The following is a 17952-nucleotide window of genomic DNA, read 5'->3' as shown; positions in this document are numbered from 1 at the left end:
AGAATCCTGAAGTCGTGGTGTGCCTTCGCTCGTTTATGTACCTGTGCAGAGTTCATTGTAATTCATTTGATTTGTTTTGATCTGTATGATAAGTCTTTGTGGAGTTTATCAATGAATAATGGAAACGTGACACCATTGTGTTTGCTTGTTTCATTTTTATTTATTTATTAGACTGCAGTTGGAGAAAAAATCCAATGATTTTATTTTTTAAATAAATAGTCACATCAAAATAAAGAATTCACAAAAAGAGTTACATCATCACGTTACATTCAAAGATAATCAAATACATTTTTATTGAAATGATGTTAATCTAGTAGATAAGTACGTATGTGCGTGCATGTGTATGTATGTATGCATGTATGTATGTACGTATGTATGTATGTACATACATACATATCCTTACATTATCATAACTCCAGCTTCATATCTAACTGACTATTATATCTAACTGGTATTTTAGTGGTTTTAATGGTCTCATCTCAAGAACTTTTCTTTCAAAACAAATCTTTTTTAAATTCAGTGAATAGTAGACGTAAGTGTGTCTAAAAAACAAACTTTTCATCATTTAAATCACATTTTCACATTCTCAGAACGTCACTCTGGCTAAGTAGAAATATACATGTTACAGGCTAATGTTCAGAAAAACACGGCAACAATCTACTGTATACTGTATCATGGAGTTATTTATATGTACGTGACTGCACTTACATTGCACAGAGAATTTGATCAGAGGAGATGAATAACTTGGAAACTCGTGACAAGCACAGAGAAGAGGAGGAGAGCTGAACAGCTGTTTTTGGCAGCGTCATCTGGAACACATGAAGAGGGCGGAGTCAGAGGGTTATTATATTTAAACACCTTTGTCTTCATGTGAACCGTCGGCAGGTCTGGTTCATGTACCAGAATACACGCTTTTGTTTGTTTTTCTCTTACCTGTCGGCGCTTGTTTTTCCGGAATCTGCTGAAGTTTGAGAGCTGTGGAGTTGTCTGTGAAACGGAACAGACACGTCAGTTGGTTATGATGCAAATCATAATTCAATATTTAAGTCTTTTCATAAGAACTGTTTATTGATCTCGATGGAAACGTCATCAGGTCAAAAAAGATGTGAAGGATAGATTAATTAATTATTGATAAAACTATCTAGTCAATTATGCTTGTTGTTATTGCAGCTTTGCTGCTGTTAGTCTATAAATGTCCCGGCCGGAAAGATATAAAAGTATAATTATTATCTTAAATGTGGACACCCGGGGACATATTACTTCATTAACAAGGTTGGAATTTAATTTAATAAAAAAGGAATATAGACAGACAGTCACAGAGTTTTAAATGATACATAATGAGCTGATTTATCTGAGTTATGGAGAAGAAGTATATTTGTTTATTTATTTCTTCCTGCTCCTTTTCAGACACGTCATATTTATCAATGTATGTTCTTTATGAGAATTTGTTCATTTGCATATTTAGTACTTTTTGTTTTTTATTTTTTTTGTACATGTTCCAAGTAAATAAATGCAAAAACAATGAAACAAAATAATAGTCACTGTCTATTTATATTAATCATCATGAATCCCATTAATTTATGAATATAATTGTTAAAGCTGTGTAAGACAGACAGAATGTTTGTTTTCATGGACGGAAGAATGGAGCGTCACTTTAAATTGTGCCGCTGCAAGGAATTGTGGGACGGCAAAATCTTGTTTCCTTTGGTAAAAGATGGTCTAGTGAGGAAGCATTGAAGCACTTTTTCTGAGCTTTTAGAGAATTCAAACAGCTCAAAACGACCGCAGCCAAGGTGTGTCTACTGCAAAGCTAATGAGGAAGTGTGCAGCAGGTGTGCAGCAGGTGGGTGGGGGGGGTGGGGGGTGCAGGACAGGTGGGTGGAATGGAGGGAGCACAGAGGTGACTGCAGGGCAGCAGGGGAGAAGCCGAGGAGAGTTCACGTTTGGCTGAAAGCAGAGAGAGCAGATGAGGATCAAGAGTCTGACGTCAGCGAGAGACGCTTCATTTGAGATCAACGCTCTCATCGTGTTTAAAGTTAACGAGGTGAAACACGAGACGAGGAGCAAAGTCTGTGATTCAAAGCCGTTTTCTCAGAGGACTTGAATTACCTGATTTTTACTCCCCATGATTGTGTTTCAACATGTAGAAGCTAGATAACACCTTGAATTTGCAGCTTGAACTCTGGACCAACAATCCCAAACTCCCAAAGATTATCAATTCAAATGGAATCAGAGAATATTTGCTTGATAAATGACTAAAAGGAGTGAAACATGAGAGGAGATTGACCCCTGACCTTCCACGGTGAGCAGCATGGTGCTGACAGCGAGGCCGTGTTGATCCAGGACTTTGTACGTTCCTTCGTCGGAGCTCTTCAGCTTCTTTAACGTCAGCGTCTCATCGTGCGGATGTTTCTCCACACGCTCACTGTCTGCATCGCTCCTCATCCACACGTCCGACCACTCCGAGGTGTTCCTGTGGAGCGCAGGCAAAAACGTTTAAAAAGTCAAAATGTAAAGTTTGCCCGCTCAGCTAGAATAATATCAGGACTTTCCACAAAGAAAAACTAGTCCGTCTGAAAGTTTATACAAGCAGCAAAAGGGACCAGAACATCATAAAGTGTTTTGTTTTCTCTAAAACAAGCAGTCTGATGTGTAAATACGACCACATTAATATGATGTTAAAAATAAACACATGTCCCAGCGAACGGTACACGATGAGCTCAGATGTTGACTGTTCAGTTCCAAAATTAGACCTTTGGAAAGTTCTCCCACATCTTTTTATGTTTCCAGAACCCACATTATCCGGTCTCTATTATGCATTTCTTCTTTATTTTGTGAGCAGACTTTACGGCGTGACTCATACCTTCACCAGCAGCCTGTAAACTGTGTTTAGATGGATGCAAATAGTAATTTCGTAGAAGTTGTTTTGGGGAAAAAACAGAGTAGAAGAATCGGGGGTGGCACCAGAGACTAGACGATGAAATAGGAGACGAGAGGAGAGTGGGTGAAACGTGGAAAGAAGAAAAAAAGAGAAAAGGTCGTCAGCTCACCGGCCCTGGAAGACGACTCTCACGGAGTGGCGGGTGTAGAGATCCAGGACTAAGTCCTCACCTGGAACTCCAGACTGGAGGGATTTGTGGTCTAAGAGAGGAAAATAAAAGCTTTTGTTAAATCAGAGCTAGACGATAATCGTCTTTCAGTGGAATCACACATCAAGGTATCGTTACTGTGACGGCCCTCCACCTCCCAAACACCAGGTGTCCCTGCTGCTGTATCTGTCCGAAAAGCCAGTCCTGTCAGTTCTCGGAGTTCTTCCTCCCTGTGAGCAGGTGGAGCAGTCCGATTTCTCAGCTTTTGTGTCTGACGGTCATGTGACCCTGTCAGGGAGTTCTGTTAAGGTACCGGGGGCCTTTGATTCGTTCATTGGGAGTTCTGTTTTGCCTTTTTCCCGGTGCACTGACCCCGGGGATTGCATCATGATGAAGGGAATGGGTTTAATGGTGCTGCCTGTTCCAGTGCATACATTGGAGCTAAACTGTGGTTTGGTCCAGGCTGAGGTCGCTGTGGGCCAACCCGAGGCGTGGACATCATCTGGCCATGTTCTCCTTCTGTTACAGTGATACCTGATTAGAGTGTGCAGGGTTCTCCAGAGTTTGAGCCTGAGCCTACACCTGGGTGGACCAAGGGTGGAGCAGAGGAGGTGGAGGTATCCTCTGTGGATGTTCCTCTTGTCGGTTTCTCGCAGTGACCTGGTGGCAGAGCAGAGGTCCGATTCCTCCCAAACCGGTTACGTGCTTGCTGTGGTGTCATGGAGCATTGGGTATGCGTCTCCATGTCCTTTGGGGCCCATTACCGTCTCTGGAGCTCCAGAGGGACATCAGAGAGCTCGGAGCTTTGGTTCGTACATCTGTTCGGTTACTTTGGTCAACTTCATGTCGGCACACTTTTGGAAAATCTGGATTCTTACCGTTTTCTGTGCAGTTCCTGGTCTCCTGTCTTTCTTCTCTGCCACTCTTACGGTTACCTCTACAGACGCTGTGGTTGCTATGGTTGCAGGGTGGAGATCAGAGATTGGTTGGATTACTGGGAGGAGGTCCTTTAAGAATTTGTGAGCATGGTATGAAACTGCAATTTTTGGAAATCTTATAGAATGGTAAAATATAGTCCTTGTAGTTTGTACGCACATTATTGGCATTCACAGTGTCATGTAGGGATTCCTGATGGGGGGGGTTAAGACACAACTTTGTCGTCTTAATGTTAATAACAAAATACAGAAAATCAGATTAGGAAAAAAACACTAAGTAAGAGTAAGTATAATAAAAACAAGCATAACAAAAAAGACTAGAAGGAAGATGTTGGATAAGAAAGGAAACAAGGAGGTGAGACAACTTTAAGTGTTAAAATGAGGAATGCCAGACAGATGAGATTAAAAGACAGCATTGGGGTTAATATAGAGTTAAATTAGGACGAAGGGTTGAGAAAAGAAAGACATGAGATGAGATATTATGAGATTAGACAACATGAAAAGAAGAAAAAAAGATAGAAAATGTGATTAAGAGAGAAAAGTATAGATAAGGAAAAGGATAACAAAGGAAAAGCAAACAGGAGAGAACAAAAGAACAGAAACCTAAGAGAAGGATAGAAATGAAAGTGAAGTAGAAGGCATAGTAGAGAAGGAAATAATAAGTTATGAGAATAAACAACATGAGAAGGAACAAAAACAGAGATTTAAGATGAGAAACAGAATTACCTGAGAAAAACCAGGAGAAAACAACAGAATAAAGAGCAGAGAGAAGGATAGAAATAAAGAAAGTAGATGAAATAAAATAAAGATAATGGAGATAAACATTGGAACTGACCGTGCACGGACAGCCTGACGCTCTGGATGAAGACCTTGGTCTTGGTGGACCTCACCCCGTCCACCACCATGAAGCTCTCGTATCTCCCCGTGTCTCCGATCTGAACGTCGTTGATGACCAGAGAACAGTCCCCGGACCCCAGCTTCTCCATGGGAACCTCCACCCGGCCCTCGAACTCCTCCGCCTCCCACCGGCTCTCCCCACGCAGCTCGAACACCGTGTCGGCCGGCGTGGCCCACTGGATGTGGCAGGAGGACGGAGCCAAGTCGCCCAGATGTTGCTTCCAGCTGCAGGGAAGGATGGCCTGGTTCCCCACCTTAGAGGAGACGGAGAGGAAGTTGGAGATGGAGGACGGGGAGGAGGAGTCTGGAGGAGGAGATGGAGGAGAGAAGTTGTCAAGACCAACTCGCCAAACACGGCAGATTGTTCAGTTCACTCTATGTTCCCTTCTAGCGTCAGATTTTCACATTAAAGTGCAGAAAAAAACTTGGTTAGCTTCAAGCAACAAAACTTCTTGGTTAGGGAAAGATTGTGATTAAATTAAGGAGAGGAAGTAAGTTTGTTATGTAGTTGCGTTGGCTTTACGAGCATGCTGTATTTTAATTCACATAATGTAATTTGCTTCAAACTACGTCTCCTTCTAGTGTCAGATTTTCAAAATAAAGTCCCGTTTTCACAGGAAAAAAACTTGGTTAGAAAAGTTTGAAAAGTTTCGTAAGCTTTAACGTACGTAAGTTAGGATGTAAGTTAAGTACGTTAGCAGTTCTCGGAGTAGGCCTGAATTTTCTAAATAAACTTTTGTTTTCACAGGAAAAACTTGGTTAGCTTAAAGCAACAAAACTTCCTGGTTAGGTTCAGGAAAAGAGTGTGGTTTGTGTTAAAATAAGTACGTTTGTTTAGTGGCTAACTGTGCTTAAAGTGCCTCATATGATTTTTCTAAATAAGCTTGCGTTGCTAACTTGGTTAGCTTAAGGCGACACAACTACTTGGTTAGGTTTCGATAAAGAGGGTGGTCTGGGTTAAGATAAGTAAGTTTGTTATGTACTTAAGTAGGATTTAACATAAGTAATGTAAATTACAATGTCAGTTAAGTACATAGAGTGAGGCAGAGACTCTTTCATCAAGCTGTCGGTTTTCATATCAGGTTCTCTTGACAATTCCAACCAATTTTTTTCTTTCAGGCGTTCCTCTCTGCAAACAGTTGGTAGTTTGTTACGATGTGCATCATATCCCAAAGGTCTTTATCAGAAAATGCTCCATTCAGAATAAGATCTAATTTAGAATATTCAAACTAAATATGCTGTTTAAATGATCACATTCTGAATATTGGGAATAACAGTGTTCATGTAAAGGAAGTCATTAAACCAGTAGCTCCCAAACTGTTCAGCTCGTGACCTCTTGGTTGTGGTTCATGTCATGTGACAAATGTCTCTGATGTCACCAGACAGACATTTCCCATCTATAATGATTCCTTAAGGTCCAAAAATGTCAAATTATTATTTTTTCTTCTTTCGTCTCCCCATAAATCATCTCTCGACCTCACAGAACCCGTTAGAGCGACCTGAACTGAACTGAGGCTCAGCGACCGCATCGCAAACTGCTGAGGAGAGAATTTATAATAAATGTGATTTATCCTTAACAGTTAAACTTTTCAAACCAGTTTAAAATGAATCTCTTAGTTGTTTAAAATTGACCAAATGTGTATGTTGATTCCCTTAATTGTTATGTTTTGTTGATTAAAAATAAAACAAATGAATTAAATCATTTAAGAATTAAATAAATGTGAAAATAAAGAATACAATATGATAAACAAACATACAGTACATTAAATCAAGTATTTAATGAAAGTGTCAATTATATATTTAAATGGAGAAGTTTCAGACAGATTATATAAAACATTTCGTCCACTGCTGTATCAAAAGTCTTAAAATACATGATGTGATATTTATATGTGACCTGTGGCCTTGATTCAGTGATATTCTGGTGAGGTCACAGCAGATATGTTCACACCAAACAACAGCTGCAGCTTCTGAGGTCACAGAACTATCATTTAAATAATCTCTTAAACAGAAACGCTGGTATTTTTTTCCAGACAGCTCAGATGGAATCCTGTTTTTTAATAACTGAATGATACTCACCAACTAAAATGCCAAGCAGGACACAGTGGATGAGCATGAAATCCCTGAAAAACATGATTTCATAATCAGTCACACAAACATAACAAGTTAATGTGTTTTTTAAGGAAACGGCAGCAGAAGGAAGTTGACTTTCTTCACCGTTAAGGATATGAGATAAAATAAATCACCTTATCTTATCAATGAACTTTAGCTCAGTGATTATTGAGTTCATTGTTAATATTTTTATCAGCCATGAGCTGGAATGTTCTTTGTATTATTTGAAAAAATAACACACATAACACTTAATATTTATGCAATGTTAGGTTTCCACTTCTTATGAAGGGCGGGGCTCACAGATTCCGGGCTCGTAGGTTTCCTTTTCATATTCAGGCTTAACAAATAAAAAGGTTATCAATATATAAAGATATGAACACGACTGAATATGTTAATTAAAAACAGAATAAGATTTGATTATAACAATCATAGAAAATGAAACCACGAGATAAAAATATATATATATATATATTATTGTTTCTGTATTATTTATATTTATATAGTTTATTTGTTATTATTTGGTCTTATAATTATGTTGTTATTTGAAACCATGAGACAGTGAGGATTGAGAAATCATTATTATTTATTTATTTTATTTATATTATATTTTTATAGTCTAATGAAATAAACTATTAGTTTATTCATTATTATTTGGTCTCATTATTCTGTTGTTATTTGAAACTATGAGACTGTGAGTATTAAAACATCCATATTTATTTATTTTATTAAAACATCCTTATTTATTTTTTATTTATTTTTATTTATTTATTTTTTATTTACATTTTTATTTTCCATTTTATTGATATAGTTAAATTAAAGAAACTATTTAATTTATTTATTATTATTTGGTCTCATTATTCTGTTGTTATTTGAAACCATGAGACTGTGAGTATTAAAACATCCTTATTTATTTTATTTCATTATTAATTAATTAATTTATTTTTTTCATTTATATTGCTATAGTTGAATGAAATAAACTATTTAGTTGATTCATTATGATTCCTTCTTATATTCTGTTATCTAAAACCCTTAAGTTTCGGTTTCACTCAGATTCGTTTCCTCGAAAACGAAACGTGTCGTCACTGCTCCCTGCTCATCTGCAGACGTGCATGTGGATAACATTAAACAGAATAAACATTTGATGTTTTTATTCCATGCATGTTTTCAATCCTGCAGCCTGTCACTTCATTTACGGACACATTTAATGAAACAACTGATTATTGTGCAGATAAAGTGAAACATTAAAGGCATAAATACTGAAGTATCTGTGAAGTAAGCTTTAGTTTCAGAATAAAGTGTCATGTTTCTTACCATGTGGAGGTTTTCATGATGACTGCTGGTTGGGATTTTAGTTCACTCCTCTTCTCTCATCTGAAGGAGGCTGACTGAATATCTGAAGTGTGAAAGTCTCTCTGAAGACAGAAACATTTTATATAGTCACCACTTCCGATATGAGTGTAAAAATAAAGGCCCCACCCACAACTAACTCAACTCATCTAAATGTAGAACTAAAGCTGTCTAAAGGCTTTTATTTATTCTATGTTCTTAAACTTACATTGTATTCCTGTTCAGTTATTGTTTTCATCAAGTTGTTTAGATATACGTTTGTTTTTAATCTGATCCTTTTATATCTTAATTAGGCTATACAATAGACAACTTATATGTAATAATAATAATCAGAAACCTAGAACTAAAGCGGAGAGGCTTTTATTTATTTTGTGTTATTTAACTTAAATTGTTTTCTGGTTCAGTAAATGTTTTAATCAATTGTTTAAAATATATCTATATTTATGTTGTTTTTTCTCTTTAGTCCCGTTAAAGAGACACTTTAATTGGCTGATGAGTTAAATTTGCTGTTTCATATGTTATTTAAATTGCTTTTCTTTTTCTTTCCTGTGTTTGTTGTATTATGACATAATTAAAATATTATAATGATCATTCTCAAATATCACTGGATTGATTACATAATCATACATGAAAAAAGACATTTCAATAGTTTGTTGTTTTTTTAGCTTGTTTACTACACTGTGAGTGTTGAGCCAACACGATATGGAGTTCTCACGAAAAAAGAAAAAAAAAGTTAACTGGGGATTCCCTGCCTCCTTAAAACCGACTGTGCTTTTATTTTGAAACTCCTCTGGTTAAGCAACATAAGCACATTTGTTTTGACTGCAGAAACGAAACCTACCGGCTGTTCTAATCACAGCCTGGAGGGCAGAGAGTGTGTTTAGTGGAACATGTTGGTGGTCTCAACTGTCTGTCCTGTAAAATAAAAGTCCCGCTCACTTCCTCCTGAGATCACTTTTCTTCACTAATGAGCAGATCAGTCCTCCTGCAGCTCCTTTACAGACCTGGAGATTATTAATGCTCTAAATGATGGCAGGTGTCACATGGATCCTCATTTTCATTTGTAAGTTCATGATTATTTTATGTTTATTTGCTGATTTAAGATAAGATAAGATAATCCTTTATTAGTTTTAAATGTACAGGATTTAGGGACTTTAGAAGCTGATTGTTTGTTTGTTGTTTCATATTATCTCTGGGTTGTTGCTGGTGATCCTCAGGTGATGAATCAGATGTTTGTGGTGAAGTCACACCTTTAAAATGTCAAAACTAAACTGAAAGAAAGCTGTCAGCCTGCGCGACCTTTCTCTCTGACTGTCCTCTGGTTTCAGAGGGGTCAGAGGGGTCAGCCTGGCTCCGGGGTTTCAGGGCCCGGTGGTCCTGAGGTGTGGAGGGAAGCTAAATGTCCCCTCTTTAGGTGTCACATTGGATGCAGAATCCTCCAGGCTTCACTGGGGTTTGAATGCAACTTGAGGATTTATTTTAGGGTACCGACTGAAATACAGAATACCAAAAACTATTGAAAAATGTCGTGTCGGTTTGTAATCTTGTTCAGATTGTTTTTGATGAGATATGTAGAGCTTTAAATAAATAGAAAAGACCCAATGTTTCACAAGAGGAAGTTACAACAAGGAACTTTACATTTGTGCTGATTCTGTCCCTGTGGACTAAAGTGGCATGGTCTCTGTCCCTGTGGACTAAAGTGGCATGGTCTCTGTCCCTGTGGACTGAAGTGGCATGGTCTCTGTCCCTGTGGACTGAAGTGGCATGGTCTCTGTCCCTGTGGACTGAAGTGGCATGGTCTCTGTCCCTGTGGACTGAAGTGGCATGGTCTCTGTCCCTGTGGACTAAAGTGGCATGGTCCCTGTGGACTAAAGTCTGTCCCTTTGGACTGAAGTGGCATGGTCTCTGTCCCTGTGGACTAAAGTGGCATGGTCTCTGTCCCTGTGGACTGAAGTGGCATGGTCTCTGTCCCTGTGGACTGAAGTGGCATGGTCTCTGTCCCTGTGGACTGAAGTGGCATGGTCTCTGTCCCTGTGGACTGAAGTGGCATGGTCTCTGTCCCTGTGGACTGAAGTGGCATGGACTGAAGTGGCATGGTCTCTGGTCTAAAGTGGCATGGTCTGTCCCTGTGGACTAAAGTGGCATGGTCTCTGTCCCTGTGGACTGAAGTGGCATGGTCTCTGTCCCTGTGGACTGAAGTGGCATGGTCTCTGTCCCTTTGGACTGAAGTGGCATGGTCTCTGTCCCTGTGGACTGAAGTGGCATGGTCTCTGTCCCTTTGGAAAGCCTCTCATGTTACTGCAGTAAATATAAAGCACGCCCAACAGACTGCCCCATCCCCTCACCTGTCTGCTCTCCTCAGGTGTTGCAGGAGGTCACCTGTCCTCAGCCTCGCCCGTCCTCCGCTCGACCCTGGTGGTCCCGGCGGGCCAGAACGTCTCGCTCACCTGTAACCTGACGTCCAGCCCTCCGATCACCTGGTTCCTTCTGCGCTCGGATCAGCTGCTGCCTCTGCTGACGGTTTCAGAAACTAAGCTGAAAGATTTAACGGTCAACTTTCACACCGCGGACAAACATCGCTTCGACAACAAAGGCGACCCGGTCCATCTGGAGATCCAGCAGGTGGAGGAGAAGGACGCCGGGCGGTACTTCTGCACCGGCAGCTGTGCAGGAGCTGTTTGTGTTGACAGAGGCATCCACCTGGTTGTTGATGGTAAGAAGGACTTTTATTGAGATGCTGTTTGTGTGTTTTTATTGGGAGGGGACAATAGAAGGCCCGTTTCAGATAATATATATACATATATATATATATACATATATATATATATATACATACATATATATATATACATACATACATATATACATATATATATACATATATACATACATACATACATACATACATACATATATATATATATATATATACATATACATATACATACATACATACATACATACATATATATACATATATACATATATATATATATATATATATATATATATATATATATATATATATATATACACACACACTGGCACAACTTCCCCCCATCCCTACAGGTGCGCCTGATTGATACCTGGAGTAGTCAATCACGTTTAAACTTAAGGCACAATCAATGTGTTTTTCTGTTAACGTTAACCTAGTTAACCCCACTGTTTGTCTTCAGTATTGTTTGGATCTGTTAGTTTAAACTCTTATTCACATATTTATATTATAGTTTATTTATGACTAAATTATCTTAATTTATCAGTTAACTATTTTTATTAAACTAAATTACTTTCAGTTTTAAGTTGCCTTCCTGAGTTATTTTATTTAAACTTTGATTCAAAAATTTCACAGCAATGCATCCGACAGTTGTGGACATATTTCATCAAAAGCCCAAAAATGTCAACCTCCCGGTGGCGTAAGGGGAGAAGTCAGAGGATCACCAATCCTGTAGAGTTTTAATCCTCTGGGGATCATGAATCAAATATCATAGCGACACGTCTAAAAGTCGTTGAGATGTTTCAGTCCGAACAAATGTGGAGGATTTTCAGTTTTCTTGATTAAAAAAAGAGGGTTTTAAAGAGGACCGTGTGGAGGGTTTGGTGCCTCTAGTGGTGAAGTTGCACATTGCAACCAATTGAATACCATTCCTGTCACTCCTCCCATTCCAAGACTGTGGTAATATGAGTAACGTGTCAGAGAACTACGGTGGCCTTCAGGTAACATAAAAACTTTAAAGTCTCTCTCTGGAGCCAGTGTTTGGTTTGTCCGTTCTGGGCTTCCGTAGAGACTTGGCAGTGCAACATGGTGGACTCCACCTCCTGCTCCATATGTAGATAGGATGGGCTCATTCTTAGCTAACGAAAACGCAACAATTCTTAGTTTGAGGTGATTAAACACAAATGAAAACATACTTATCAACTATATGTTTCCATTTCTGCTAAATGCTGCATACTGGTCCTTAAATGAATCGATTTTGACGTCAGTTACAACATATCTGTGACACATCTAACAGGGGAACAAGATGTGATATCTTGAACCTATTGACTGAATTTCCTCTTAAATTTCCCTTCCAATCTTTTAAAGCCTCCACTGTATGAATACAATGCGTATATTGTTGAGCAGCTGGTGTCAACTCTTCACTGAAACTTAACGTTGTTTCAGCTGTGTGAAAGTGTCGATCAAGTTTCTGCACCAAAACATCAAGAATTGAAAATGAAATTAAATAGGGAATTTTTTTGTATCTCATGGGTATCTTTTGGAAATGTTGAAAGCTCCACTATAATTTAAAATACAGGTCAGTAGGCTTGAACAAAACAACAACAGTTAAAGTGAATTATGACAAAATCATACCCTTTTATGTTTACTTAAAACCAAGAAAGACTCAATTTAACTCAATAAAATCCAAAAACTAAATAATAATAGATTTGAAAAGTAATAAGTTGAAGACGTAAGGGTGATGTAGCTCTCAGCCAGATGAAAATCATGGTGACATTTCTGTGGAAAGTTTCAGTGGTGAGAATGTTCTGTTCTGTCAGTGGTGTTTGGCAGGAAACATGTTTTTTCACGTCTGGTGATTTATCAGCAGTGGTTAGCTTGGTGGTATAAAGGGAGCAGCACTCCTTCCTGCCTTCATTGGGTGTTCAGAATGGTTTTTATTGATGACTATACATATTTATAACCAGAAAAGGTCACATCCTCAATTATATTTACAAAATATAAGCTAAGCCCTGCTGGTTGAGACTCATCATTTTCAGTTTGGGCACAGCGTGTGTGTGTGTGTGGAAGGTTGCAGCTGCATGAAAACAGCCTTCAGCTTCATGTAAAATGTTTAATTTGGTTTCAAAACCTGTCAGGTGTGTATCAAAATGAAATTCCGGTTTTACATTCAAATGAATAGAAAGGTGTGCAGATCTCCACAAGGTGTGTCTACAACAACCACTGCTGTATTGTGTGATTGAATGGAAACAACCCACAATTGGCCAACCCCTCCGTCTCGTAAAACACACTTCATTAAAACTCAAAAACAAGCAGCGATGTATGCAGGCAATCTACTTAAAGTTGTCGTGTAAGACATATCATACATTCTTGCCGGAAACCCAATTAAACTCACCAAGCTGTCTGCCCGTGAAGCAGGGGAGTGGAGGAATGTTGTGTTCTGAGTGTTTGTACTATTAGTTCTGTTAGTTATTAGTCAAACAATAATGGTGAGGAGCAGATCAGAGATGTTATTAGCAGTTTGTGTACTGGTAGTTCTGTTAGCTATTAGCTGTTAGCCAAACTCATGTCGAAAACAATAAAAGTGAGCCACGGTGCAGTGAGGTACTCAGCAAGGTGTGTACTGGTAGTCCTGTTGGCTTTTAGCCAAGCAGCAGATTGGAGGTCGGAGAAGCTGAATATGTTTTGAGAACGTGTGAGTCCCGCTACCTTGAGACGTCCTTGAGCGCGCAGCGATAACAGGCCGCCCAAAATATTTACTCTAACAGGCTGAGAGATTAGCCGTGGACAGACACAGAGGTGCACACTCACGGACGAAAGAACACAAGCAAACGCAGAACTAAAATCAATGTAAGGAGCAGCTCTTTGTTTTTGTTTTGTTGTTCAAACTGGATCTCTTCACTCCAAACAGCAGTCGACACAAACAGTTCATCAAATATTTAAAACTGGAGTTTCTAACGGAATCAATCAATAAAAATCAATAATGCTCTTTTGTGTTTCCAGGAGTTGACGGTGAGTCGACCAGGCTGCCATGTTGGAGTCTGGGGATCTGTGTTCTACCTGCTCTACTCGTCCTCTGCCTCGTCTTCATCGTTGGACTCTGCTGTTGCTCAGGTGTGTGGTTGGTTGTGTGTGTTTGTGTGTGTCCTTTATGTTTCTGTCTTTGTGAGGACAAAAAGTAAGAGAGGACGTGATGGCAAAGTGAGGACATTATCCCCCCCTAGTGGTGCAAAGTAATCATTTCATGGACCCAATACAGCACCAATTTTGAGGTACTTGTAATTAACATAAATATATATACTTTATATATACTATATATTTAAACTATATATACTTTACTTATATTATAGTTTTTACTACATTACATTTATCAGAGAGCTTTTGTAAGCAGTTACTACAGAATCAAGTTATTATTGGTTGAGCTAGACAGCAGTATATAAAGTAGTTAAACTTCAACAGCTGCTACATTAAAGTGATTAAGTACTCTTCACAATGAGTACTTTAAATTTTGCTACTTTGTACATTTAGATGAGGAGAGATCCTGCAAAAAAATAAACTGTGAAGATTACAACATAGTGTGTATTTCATAGTTTTAGTGTGTATAGTTTGTAATTGTGATGCATATTCACAATAAAAGTATCTTATGAAGACAGTATGTATTAGCTTGTTAAACACTAGAATAATACATTAAAAAGTGTCCTCACACCAGGATCTGTGATCATTATTTTATCACATTTAAGGTCGGACCGTCGTCAGACATACAAGGAAAAACAGGAAGAACAGATTTCGCTGCAAAACATGTGTTTCCTTCACAGTAGGGAATTGTAGTCACATTGGGTGTTTGGACTACAAAAACAGAAAAATGAAGGATAAAGCAGATGAGACAATTAAAAACTGTTATTTAAAGATGACACATAACTGCAATAAACTTGCAATGATGCCACGAAAAACATCAGACAGGTGTCGTCATACTTCACAGCAACATCAGCAAACGTTCTCCTCATCTGTGCAGCTTCACATTGTCCACAATCATCAACTTAAATGATGTGCATGTGTGCATGCATGTGTAAACAATTAAATGATCTTCTTCAAATTAAAACTAATTAAATGTCATTAATATGTCAAAAGATTGCTCACTATCGAACTATTTATTTCCTACAAGAAATAAAGATCAAAGAGTTCACCACTAGATGGCAGCATGATATTTTCCCCACACTCGGTTTTTGCATTTGAACACATCATGAAGCAACAGCAGCTTTGATTCATGTCAAACGTTTACAGATGAAATCACAGTTGCTTTTTCATTTCATTTTTCATTTTTCCAGGAGCTTAATCCATCAACTGTAACACAGAGTTGAAATAAACTCAATAAGGCAGCTTAAGGTACACATAGTCATGGCAGGTTGAATTTAAGGGGGAAAGTAGCAATACTTTTGATTAAAAGTCAGGAAAAAAGGCTGATCTTGGTTTTTCTTAATGCACCACCCAAAGAAAGTACAGGTTGTGTGTTGAGTAACTTTTTACAGTAGCATTTACTTTTATTTTTGTGAGGTTTTTTTTGTTGATAATGAAGAACATGTGGGGTTGAATTTAAGGGGAAAAGTAGCAACATTTTGGATAAAAGGTAAGAAAAAAGTCCATACTTGGTTTTCTCTTAATGAACCCCCACCAACATATGGAACGGTGTCTTGAGACCTCTTCGCTAGCATTTACTTTTATTTTTGTGAGTTTTCTGGTTGATAATCACGAAGGTTGGAGTAGATTTCCCTGATAACTGAAGACGCGGTCAGCTCCGCCTCCTCACGCCTCCTTCAGCAGGAGGCCGTACGGTCGGATGGACTCCTGCACGATGGCCCTGGTCTGGACGTCGTTGTGTCCTTTCGGGACGTAGACCAACCAGACGTCCTCCCTCTGGCACTTCTGCCTCTTCTCCGGGTTGATGCGGTTCTGGAGGACCACTTTGTACGTCTTCCCGTCCACTTTGGACTTGAACTTCCTGCAGTACTTCTCCGCCATCTTGACGTCCGGCGTGGAGTACACCCCTCGGCCCCTCGTCTCCCCGGCGACGGCGATGGCGGCGGCGGCTTCCAGAAACTTGGGCGCGGCGTCGCTGGGGCTCCCTTTGTGGGTCGCGATGATGCCGAGGGAGCCGTCCATGTTCTGGCCGTGGTAGGAGACGGGCCAGGCGTCCTTCCCCGTCCCGAGCCAGGCGTCCCCGCTGTCGTACCGCTGCGTCACCCGCAGGGCGACCCGGCTCCACCCGCAGGGACGGACGTAGCTCTCATTGCCACGCAGGAACGTTTTGTCGCCATCCTGGAGGGGACAGCAGAGTCAACAGAGTCAGAGGAACATGCTAACATGCTACATGCTAACATGCTACATGCTAACATGCTAAGCACAGTAGCTTGTCCTCAGTTTAGCTCAAACTGAATTGTAGCAGTTTGTTTGTCAGAGCAGCTGCAGAACAAACTAAAAGAAAAAAGAAAGAAAGAAACGATAAAAATTCCCTCCCCCCCCTCCCCTTCAACTCCTCCTCACTTGCTCCCTCACTCCTTCCTCACTCCCTTGCTCCCTCACCCTATTACCTCCTCTCTCCCTCTCTGCGTCCCTCCCTCATGTTTCCTCACTCATTCACTCTCTGCTATCCTCTTATGCTCCCTTGTTCGCTCCCTCACTCCTTAAACAACTTCCTACCTCCCTCCTCCCTCATTCGTTCTCTCTCTTCCTAACTCACTCCATCATTTGCTCCCTCCTCACTCCCTCAGCTCCTAACTCCCTCACCCCTCACACGTTTCCTCACTCTCTCACTCTCCCTCCCTCCCTCTCCCTCCCTCACCTACTCCCTGCTATCAGTCACTCACTAACTTACCCCTTACTTCCTTTTCCCTCACCCCCAATTCACTCTTGCCCTTCCTAACTTGCTCCCTCCTTCCCTCTCTCCCTCCCTCCCACAACCACTCACTAACTTACCTCCTCTCTCACCACTCTGCCTCCCTCACTTCCTCCCTCCCATCACTTACTCACTAACTTACCCCTTACTTCCTCTCTTCCTCACCCTCACTCATTCACTCTTGCTCCCTCGTTGGCTCCCTCACTCCTTCACCCACTCACTTCCTCTCCCCCTCCCTCACCCCTCACTCCATTCCTCATTCATTCACTCCCTCCCTCACTCCTTCCCCAAGTTTCTTCCTCCCTACTTGACCCACTCCCTCCCTCCCTCACCCTTCATTCCTCATTCATTCACTCTCTCTCCCTCCCTCCCTCCCCTAACCTACTCCCTGCTATCACTCACTCACTAACTTACCCCTTACTTCCTTTCTCCCTCACTCATTCACTCTTGCCCTTCCTAACTTGCTCCCTCGTTGGCTCCCTCCCTCCCTCACCCACTCACTTACTAACTCACCCCCTTTTTTCCTGCCTCCCTCACTTCCTCAATCACTCCCTCCCTCCCATCACTTACTCACTAACTTACCCCCTTACTTCCTCTCTTCCTCACCCTCACTCATTCACTCTTGCTCCCTCGTTGGCTCCCTCACTCCTTCACCCACTCACTTCCTCTCTCCCCTCCCTCACTTCATTCCTCATTCATTCACTCTCCCTCCCTCCCTCCCTAACCTACTCCCTGCTATCACTCACTCACTAACTTACCCCTACTTCCTCTCTCTCCCCCTCCCTCACTAATTCACTCTTGCCCTTCCTAACTTGCTCCCTCGTTGACCCACTCCTTCTCTCACTCAATTCCTCCCTCACCCACTCACTACTAACTCACCCCTTACTTCCTTTCTCCCTCACCCCACCCTCACTCATCCCTCCCTCCCTCCCTTATCTACATTCCAGCAGCAGATTTGACATTTTGTTCCAC

At 40.4% G+C, this 17952-nt stretch overlaps 3 protein-coding genes across 5 annotated transcripts in view; 1 reads left to right on the top strand and 2 right to left on the bottom strand.

Annotated features, from left to right (window-relative positions):
• Window positions 1-135: 135 nt before the first annotated feature.
• Window positions 136-8449, bottom strand: lgals17 (galectin 17). The gene is made up of 7 exons (XM_054605609.1): window positions 8342-8449; window positions 6998-7041; window positions 4860-5225; window positions 3051-3141; window positions 2295-2473; window positions 934-987; window positions 136-809 (listed from the first exon to the last, which is right to left on the bottom strand). Exons 1-7 carry the CDS (start codon window positions 8356-8358, stop codon window positions 727-729), a joined length of 834 nt encoding a protein of 277 aa, XP_054461584.1. The 5' UTR covers window positions 8359-8449; the 3' UTR covers window positions 136-726.
• Window positions 8450-9227: 778 nt separating this feature from the next.
• The window catches only part of LOC129096923 (uncharacterized), an 11554-nt gene continuing 2829 nt past the window's right edge, over window positions 9228-17952 (top strand). For 2 of the 3 annotated variants that reach the window (XM_054605618.1, XM_054605620.1), the window contains exons 1-3: window positions 9229-9440; window positions 10740-11090; window positions 14094-14204. In XM_054605618.1, the coding sequence (XP_054461593.1) occupies window positions 9404-9440; window positions 10740-11090; window positions 14094-14204 (499 nt within the window). In that variant the 5' untranslated portion in view covers window positions 9229-9403. Of the gene's footprint in view, window positions 9441-10739; window positions 11091-14093; window positions 14205-17952 lie in introns of all 3 variants that reach the window. The other variant, XM_054605619.1, reaches the window with a different exon arrangement.
• Window positions 14493-17952, bottom strand: part of LOC129096912 (uncharacterized) — a 3961-nt gene continuing 501 nt past the window's right edge. Inside the window, exon 2 of the mRNA XM_054605606.1 lies at window positions 14493-16403. Coding sequence (XP_054461581.1) covers window positions 15891-16403 — 513 coding nt within the window. The 3' untranslated portion in view covers window positions 14493-15890. The remainder of the gene's footprint in view (window positions 16404-17952) is intronic.

This window comes from Anoplopoma fimbria, chromosome 10 (assembly GCF_027596085.1).
Source record: "Anoplopoma fimbria isolate UVic2021 breed Golden Eagle Sablefish chromosome 10, Afim_UVic_2022, whole genome shotgun sequence".
Classification (NCBI taxonomy): Eukaryota; Metazoa; Chordata; class Actinopteri; order Perciformes; family Anoplopomatidae; genus Anoplopoma; species Anoplopoma fimbria.
The sequence above is the reverse complement of the archived record's forward strand: the minus strand, read 5'-3'. Positions and strand labels throughout refer to the sequence as shown.

What these genes read in the sequence shown, in the direction of transcription:
- lgals17 (XM_054605609.1), bottom strand. An exon ending in CATGCTGCTCACCGTGGAAG is followed by an intron (nt 988 to 2,294) that starts GTCAGGGGTCAA and finishes TCCGTTTCACAG; the next exon opens with ACAACTCCACAGCTCTCAAA. An exon ending in GGAAAAACAAGCGCCGACAG is followed by an intron (nt 810 to 933) that starts GTAAGAGAAAAA and finishes CATGTGTTCCAG; the next exon opens with ATGACGCTGCCAAAAACAGC.